This window comes from Argopecten irradians, chromosome 6, assembly GCF_041381155.1.
Source record: "Argopecten irradians isolate NY chromosome 6, Ai_NY, whole genome shotgun sequence".
Lineage (NCBI taxonomy): Eukaryota > Metazoa > Mollusca > Bivalvia > Pectinida > Pectinidae > Argopecten > Argopecten irradians.
This window is the reverse complement of record NC_091139.1, coordinates 38,900,134-38,909,536: the sequence shown is the minus strand read 5'-3', so window position 1 is coordinate 38,909,536 and position 9,403 is coordinate 38,900,134. Positions and strand designations below refer to the sequence as shown.

The window sequence follows — 9,403 nt, the reverse complement described above, 5'->3', positions numbered from 1 at the left end:
GGCTGTTGTGTTTGAAATTTTAAACAGCATGGAGTTATCAGCTGCACATAGTGGTACCTCAGCACATTGAAGCATTTAATTTACGGACAAAGACACAGATCAGGACGCTATGAGCAATCACATCCGAAAATATTCTTTGCTAATGAATCTGGTACAACTCGCTCAGGGCATGGAAATCCTCACAATTATGAATATACGGTGTTGACTGACAAAATACTTAAAAGAAAGATTATAACAAAATATTTCCATATTTCTTCTTTCAATCTTTTTTCCGTCAGTATAGGGTACATCATCCTCGATACTCCATGGGTTCCGATCACTTACGATCTCTACACCTCCAGACTAAGTAAAATTGGAGGAAGCTCAGCGGAAAACATCTGAACCAATCACAGGCCTGCAAAGATTTCCTTTGAAGACTACAGAGAGAGCGACTCCCAACATCTAAGCTACACAGTCAACCACAGTGTACCGTTATACGGCTATTTGATATACATCAAACGACTGAATTACCGGTTCTGTTTTGTTGCCTCCAGTTTTACGATGAGATAGTCCAGGGGTGTTGAGATCGTAAGTGATCGGAACCTCTGGGGTATCCAGGATGAGGATACATCAATTTCGCTAACCAAGAGTATTACATATTTGGTTCTTGTTTTATTGTGCGACGAATATTGTTTACATAAATCATACTTTCTAATCGTAATTAATGTAAATGTTAGGTATTATAGAAAATCAATATCCGCCTGAAAGTCACCTTATGAAAGAATGATCTCCAGACCCGGTTTAGAGTATGACCATAGTGTCCCTTAACATTTTTCAGTATCATAGTTTAATAATTTTGACCACTTTGGGTGCATCAGGGTTTGTCCCCATTGCAAACAATGTTCATGGTATTAAATATTACCAAGAACCCCTTTACATCCAGTTTAAATGCAATATGGTAATCTTTTTCTTTTGACTGTTTTAGTGGCCAAGGTTATTAATTTCTACCCCTTCAACACTATATTTAGTGTCAAAAGAAAACCAGTATTTTCATTGAAATCGGACAATATAAAAAAAATCTCTATACTTCTCTGACAAAATAATAAACCATGGTTTTTCCAGACCACTTTGAAAATACATGTATAGCCATTTGAAATAGTCAGTGTCTTGAAGAATTAATGTCTTTACATGAAGGAGCCAGTGTCACCTAACTACCATACAATACATGCACAACATATAGTAGAACAAGCATGCTAGAGCCCCAATTCCTAGCTTTGTTACTTCTCTTAATAAAAAAACCTGTTTCAGGTTTTAGCCAATTTGACCCCTGTGACCTTGAATGAAGATCAAGGTCATTCATTGGTCAGTTTGGTAATATATCTGGTAGCAGTAACAACTAATGGTATGGCCTATTTTTTCCTATGTAAAAAAAAAGTTTTTCCTGAAGATTACATAAAAAACCTAATTGATGATTTCAGGATGGTTTATTTCTTTCTTGTAATATTTCATCAACAGCAAAATTGTAAAGTCTTTTGTTTTCTGATCTTAACTGCTCAATTTCATCTTTCATCTCTGCTATACACATTCCTTGTGTGAATGATGCATCCTCTTCTGTGGTGGCCTGTAAATAGAAGATAATATAAATGAATATCCAATTGATACAGTCATAACAACAGGATTCAGGCTCTGCACATTTAACAAACGGATGAAATTATAACATGACAGAGGGATATACTGTATTTATTCCAATAGACATACACCAAGAGGTATGTTAAGATAATAAAAGAGAATGGATACAGATGGTAATTAACAAATATATTCTGCGATACAGGTAATAACATGTTAAAGGCAGATATATAGTTCATTAAGATTGCCATAATTACCAAAGTGAGAACATAATAAAGGGAGACAATTCAGCTAAAAAATCCTGGAGACTGTAACTTAAAAAGGGGGATTATTAATTAAGATTGCCACAATTACAAAGGTGATAACACGACAAAGGGAGACAATTCAGCTCATTAACACCATAAAGGGGGTAATTCATTAAGATTGCCATACATTTTTTATTTCACAAATGTGAAGGCATGCCTATTAATTCTCTTCAACATACCCTTGACAGCAGTAATGAATCTGTGTACATGTTAGTTCTATTGGAAGACTGCCCCACCTGCAAAGTAGCATCAAAATCAGTTATTACCGTAAAGTACAACTGAAAAAATGATTAGGTAAACAAATGGACTAATATATGTTAATAACAAAGAAAAACTTTGTGTAAATGACCTTTAGCTCTTTATGTTTGCCATCTAAATACAGAGTTTTAAACCCTGTAATCAAGCTAATTTCTTCCCAACACCACAGAATTACAAACCTTTTCAAACTGGTTGATAAAAAGGTTGAGTGTATCTGATGAGTTATCTTCCCCTGAATCTGCACCTTTCTGTGGACAGTACAGATGCCGCTCAAATGGCTGCATTGGCAGTACCGGGCGTTTAGTCTCGGATATCACACCAGGGGGAGTTGGTATCAGTCTGACATTTGTAATAGCACCTGAAAAAGAATAGTAATTGTACATTAAAACTTCATCTAGTCACTTTTATTTTATATTCAGATGTGCAGTTTTATACAATGTATAGTTATTCCATGACACAAGTGTATTTCTAAACTAAATAGTTCAAACTGTTTTGTTGGAAGTTTAAATCATAAAATGTTTAATTTCTATTCTCGGGCAAGTATTTCTTGTGACTTCATGTGTTTGCAAACGTGTAATGTTATGTGAAAATGACCATAGCTCTATTAACAAAACGATGTGGGTATGATTAACTGTCAATTAGTCCCACCTTCTGGTGATCATGACGTCACAATAATCACATCAAAATATGATGTCATAATCAATGGAATGTGGAACTAATCAACTGTAAATTGAACTTTTCCCACATCATTTCTGGATCTCAAAACCCCTGTATTTATACCTCCCCTACTCTGTCATATGGAATGACAATTAATATTAATGAATCGTAAGAATTAAATCATATGACTTAGCTACCATTTGCCAGAAATGTTTTGCTTTAAAATTGCGTGATGATATTTTACTTTTTATGTGAGTGGTTGATATAATGTTGGTGAGTGAATCATACCTTTATGTGGTATGGTCTTCACACACTGTCCACTGTACACATCCCATACTCTGACATCAAAGTCATGTGACCCGGATACCAGCTGACTCCCATCCAATGAGAGTGACAGACACGTCACCTGCTTACTACCAAAATATGGAAGTTAAAGATGAAAAGATTAAAACCGTTAGACAATAAAGACCTTATCATTGAACAAGAGAACTAATTAAAAGTTCTGTCTGATATCCAATGGTGTTACCTACAATAATACTGTTGATATAATTCATTTAAATTTAAAATTGAAAATATTTTGTCAATGCTAAATAATTGCAGTTCTAAAAATTCAGGAATGATCTTAAGTTATGAAGATAGGAAATACTTTAAATGTTACATCTACAAAATTTTGTGAGTGAAACCTTGATGACCTCTGACCTCACCTGTGGCCATGGTAGATAGAAGTATTTGGGTCCTCTGTATCACTTTGTATGTGTCTCTCTGTTCTTATGGGCTGTGATAATAAAAAACTAATTAAGAATTTTACATTTATCCAATGAATTTATCATGACAGAATTATGAATTTCTTTGAACAAAATCATACACAATTTGTATATGAAGTTTTTTAGAGGTTACTTTCATTCATTTTCAAATAATTATTTCATAATTTCATTTAGAGCTTCATACAATAAGTAAAAGATTTCTAGAAATATTTTGACAATTTTTAAACGCAATATAACGAATAATTCTTAAAAATTAAATTATATGTACATAATATATATCATTCAAATTTAAATAGAGCTACTTATAATATCAAATGAATTTGACCATGCAGCCGAAATTGACCTGATTCATCAACTAACTAACCCTTTCAAACAGATTATAGGAGTAAATTTGTCCATTTGATCCCCCAGCAAACAACAGGCTCTCTGTGAGGTTCATAACTGTAGAGGTTATACTGATATCAAACACGATACAGCAAAGCATCTCCCCTGATGCTAGGTCCCATAACTGTAAAACATAAACATACATATTCTACCAAATATACTGGACAACGACTCATTCATCAAAAAATACATCATCTTAAAAACTGAAATATTTCATGATGAAAGTAGAGGAATGAATGACAGATGGTGATCAATCAGTAGATGTAATATATAAATAACATTGACATATCATAGATAATAGCTGTATACTTACACGACACGACTGGTCCAATGAAGAGGAGACAACTCTAGCACGACTACCTCCGTAGCCTATGTGTATATCTGTTATTGGCAGGGAGTGTTGGGACCACACATGAACAGGAGCTCGTCTGTTACTGTGTTCTCCAGTCTCTGACAACACTCTGTAGAAGATCAATAGATTAATACATTTTTATTTACTAGTAGTAAATATCCCTATAAGTAAATTAACATTTCAGTCTGTATAAGATTAGAAAAGATTAATAAACACATCTACATTTAGTATACAACCCAATATGTAAATTTCAATTTTAGTCTGCACTGTTTTTGTCAATTTTTAATGTTTCAACAAAACTTGGTTTAAACAAACACTTGATGTTTATAGTCTTTCAAAATATGGGGTAATAATGTATCACACTATGTCTTTATTAAGTATTACCGGTACGTTAAAAATTGACAGTGATGTAAGCTACAAATCTTTTACAGTGTGTCGTGTAATGACAAAACAATATAAAAAAACCCCAATACCTTGTGCATTCAAAACAGTGCTACATATATGTAACTGATGTCTAAAATAAGGTTAATGATAACAAATACTAACCTGCCGAGTGACCAGGCGATGACCATATTGTCATCACCTCCCGATACAAAGTAAGATCCATCGTCACAGCAACGCAGACAGGTAATACACTGGTAATGTCTGCCTAAAACGGCCAGTAGATGGCCCGTACAAACCTACATGTATTAAAACAAATGTCATACTTTACAAAAGGTAGGGCGTTAGAATTGTACCTGCTGCCCCTATTGCACGATCGTAAAAGGCAACTAAATTTAGGATCTTATCTTTTCTCTTCTTTCTGACTGACTATCCTTCCTAATGCCTCCCTTGGCATCGCCTCACTTTTGGCCTTGAGTTGAGCGTTCGCCCTTGTGAGGAAGGCTCTGGGTTCTGTCCCCTGGCCGAGACACACCAAAGTCTATAAAAGTGGTAGTTTCTGCTCCTGCTTAGCGCTCAGCATACCGTGAGTGGGACGACTGGTTCGCCCGTTGTCAGTATAATGTGACCGGGTGGGGTGTGTTGCTTGGTGTCTTCGGCGGCATGCTTCAGTGATATAGCACTATAAAAAGGGCAACAGTTCCACTATACAAGAAGACACTACATGAATATACCGCAGTCTCCCAAAACACGCACCTCGCACAACATAAACGCAACACACTGCATACATGGGAGGCCGTCCTTACATGACCAAAGCTGTTAATAGGACGTTAATTAATCAAACAAACAAACAAACAAAGCATGAATCACAATTTACATCACCCTATTCCCACCTAAATGACTCAGTGGTACGCACCAGTCAAAAGCTAAAATGCTAATAATACTATAGTGTATTATTTTATGTACAACTTTTTTAATAAGGCCCCAGACTTTGACCAAAAGTGGATCCAAACATTGTGCAATACAATAAAGTAACCATAAGTACTTTGCTAACTTGAATATCTTTTTATTGCATACTATAAAGTTTACCTACACACTTTAGTTTATAACACTGTTTTGCAAATTTTGCAGTTTACCACAAAGTCTTATATCTAGATTTGATCTCTTCAGAACATTAACATTTGATTGCTGTAATTTATGTCTTTGGCATGATCAGGTTTGCTACATTGTCAGTGATCTTAATATTAAGTGTTACATTACCTGCCAGATGTGAATTTTCTCCGACACTGCTGCAATACAGTACTCTCCATTAGGTGTTACATCAAGGGCAGTAACTCTACCAGGACAAACCATTTTCATATTCTGATTGTCCTGTGAAAAAAGGCAGAAAAGAACATTTATTTCAAATCTTGATTTTTTGATAATATGTACCGTAGCATCAATGACTGTCCAATTCTATTAAAGTGTTTGTTTTCTTATCTTGTAAATACAAAGCATTTATAATACATGTATATTGTGTACTAGCTGTACCCTTGAAGCAACTGTATCACCCAATTATCTGTATACAGAGTCCTAATCCCAATGTCTGAGGTAGCAATATCAGGCTAAGTTTCTTTGTTGGTTTTACAACTTAACACATACAGTGAATATCCAAATGTATAATAGTACAATGTGTCATTTACGGCTTCATTTACATTCATATAGGTTTAACATGAAGGATGACCCTTACTACATATTAACACATAATCAAATGACAAGAAGTGCCATGTATACCCTTTTGTGAAGAGGCCAGATGTTGAGGATGGGTTTGGTGTTGAGAGCTGAGATAATGAAGTCATTGTTGAGGATGGTAAGGCCGTGTGGTACAGAAGTACCTCCTTTATAGGTGAGCAGACTGGTAGAGGATTGGAAGTCCCACACACATACATTCCACATCTGGCCTGACGCCTCACTTGTAAGTAATACCTGTAGAAAAAAAAAAAAAAAAAAAAAAAATACCAACTGATTATTGTCCAGTTAGTTTTGTTGACAATAGATTGACAAAAACAAACATTAGTCTTATAAGATTGAGTCCATAGTCATATACAGCATTTTTTCAAGTCTTGATATCCTTGTGTTGGACAATAGTGAATGTCACAAGATATGGGTTCTATTAAAGCTGACCTAAAAATCACTAACTGGTTGAACAAGACTACCTATGAATGGCAGTTGTTGTAAGGAAGTATGTTTTCTCCAACCGATCGCTAACTAAGGTACGTTACGTTATTAAATAAACATATTTATGCAAATAACTGAAATATTCGAATAACCGTTATTTGATTAAGTGGAGTCTTCTGTATTTCCCATCAGAAGTTTCTAAAGTGTCTTGACATGGTCAAAGCACAGGGCCATGTATAGTTTCTATATGAAAAAATAGCCAGAAATACATATAAAATTTTATATGTATTTCTGGCTATTTTTTATATAGAAACTATACATGTGTTATTTTATATGTATTTCTGGCTATTTTTTTCATGTAGAAACTATACCAGGCCCTGTGGTCAAAGGGAGGTAACTCCAGTATTTTTTTATAAATTATTTCACACATTGCCTCGCTAGATGATCAAACTGTCAAATTAACTGCTCTTCGACGCGATAAGATGCCGATTTGGGATACATTACTGAACGTTTATAAGGTACTTTTACTCACATCGCTGGATTCAGGGAAGAAAAAGTGTGCACAAAGTTGATCGAGGAACCACATCGGCAATATTTACTAATGTTAAGTTGGCAGATAATATTTAATGAAATTACGATGACGATCGACGTGATTTGTACATACAGATAAATGGTAATGCGTTTTGATGAATAATCAGGTATCAAACGATCACTGCATAATGTACTTACCTCACTGCAAGTTGTCATTTTGTCGACAAACACGTGTGTTGTTTATGAATCTGAAAAACGCTTGAACAGCTTGCATACAACAGTGTAATTAAGCGTCTGTACAACTGTGATAAAATAAACGATTAACCAAATTCATCATAATTCCGGATTGAAATGTTATTCATCATAAATAAAAGGAAAGAATGTACAAATATAAATCTGCTTCTATTCTAGATAATTTTTTTTTTTGTAATTTAATTTTGCCTACTGTACCCATTTCCGATTAGTTCATAATAATTATATTTCAACATTATATATACAATGTACTGCACAGCAACTAAACTTTACTAGTGAAAAACTACACTGAGTATAGTTTGAAAAATATCACCGCCTTGTATAATAAAATGCAACAAGTTATATTTTCGCATTTTCTTGTGGAAGTTCATACTGAAAGAAATATTTATATTTATGATAATGAATAAATATGATATATATACATATACCGGTACACAGATACACGTATACACGTAGAAAACTACATATAAGCTTATAAATACATGTAAATGCACTTTCGCCATGCATTGGTATACAATTTGAAATGTACGTACAAATGTATAGACCAGAAGGTACATATTGGTATATGTAACAGATAATTAATTGAATTATACATAATGTTTACGAATACAGATTTGCACCATTCATACCATCGGCTATTCCCAGAACATTTTCTTCAACAACCTCCAAGAGTGCATGTAAGAAATAATATAATTGATATAAAGTAAGCTTTTAAACGGTATGTAAATATGTTTTAATGCTGGTTGTATCTGTCATAGACCTAGCTGCAATATTGTAGCTCAAAAGACTTTTTGACCGATAATGTTGTCGTCTTTAGACTGAAAGGTATAGTAGGCCGGCTACATGTACGTATATTCGTTTTATCATAGACCAAGCCCCGCCTACGCCCATTGAGAACATTCGTCCACTTTTATCTGTTATAGAATTAAATTCCTGAATCCTTTACGGGATTAAAAAAAACTTTTAAGACAACGAAGATTTATAAATTGATAATTAAAATCATATACATATGACACTCATATATTCACACTTGAATACATTTATCAGTCAAGAAAAATACATTTGTGTTTCAGTTAGTGAATGTTGAGACTTTGAGAATGGTTAAATGAAAAGAATATTAACTACAAAGTCTAACATAGCCTTATGCAACGACTGGTACTGTTCTACCCGCTGGTTGAGCAACGGGTGTAATGTGTGTCACCACTGGCCAGCTCTTTTTGAGTCATTTTCAACTCACGCGATGTGTGGAAAAACCTGCATGGACGCATATTAAGAGGGATTTTGGCCACCTGTCATCTCCGAGATGGGGATGTACTTCTTCGATATATATAATTATTTACCTTCATCTCAGAGCCGCTCAACCAGTTCAATACAACCTTTTCAAAACACTTTTCTGTATATGATTATTAGTATGACAATAATATGATAATCCCACGCACATGCAAAAAGCCAATATATTTGTCACACAAGATGTTTTAATCTTTGATTATTCAATATATTCAATTTTTATCATGTCACTTATTTAGAATTAAATATTCATAAAAATATTATTATGATACATTTCAGACTTGTGACAAATCTGCCAGGAAATTCTATTGCACTGTCGCGGAAAAGATGTTAAAAAGTTTCTTTTTGAGGATCCAGTTGTCGACTAGTTAGGATACAATGTACCTTAACCCTGCAATATGATTCGAGGACACACCGACAATTGTGATGACCATGGCCGGGAGGTTCTAGGTATCGTGGCCCAGGTATAC

The 9,403-nt window shown here is 34.4% G+C and overlaps 1 protein-coding gene across 1 annotated transcript; it reads right to left on the bottom strand.

Annotated features, from left to right (window-relative positions):
- Nucleotides 1-1,444: 1,444 nt before the first annotated feature.
- Nucleotides 1,445-7,701, bottom strand: LOC138325827 (WD repeat-containing protein 18-like). The gene is made up of 11 exons (XM_069271764.1): nucleotides 7,593-7,701; nucleotides 6,480-6,671; nucleotides 5,967-6,077; nucleotides 4,872-5,005; nucleotides 4,287-4,434; nucleotides 3,954-4,097; nucleotides 3,530-3,600; nucleotides 3,114-3,238; nucleotides 2,348-2,526; nucleotides 2,090-2,146; nucleotides 1,445-1,600 (listed from the first exon to the last, which is right to left on the bottom strand). The coding sequence occupies exons 1-11, from the start codon at nucleotides 7,608-7,610 to the stop codon at nucleotides 1,454-1,456; spliced, it is 1,326 nt and encodes a 441-aa protein (XP_069127865.1). The 5' UTR covers nucleotides 7,611-7,701; the 3' UTR covers nucleotides 1,445-1,453.
- Nucleotides 7,702-9,403: the final 1,702 nt, after the last annotated feature.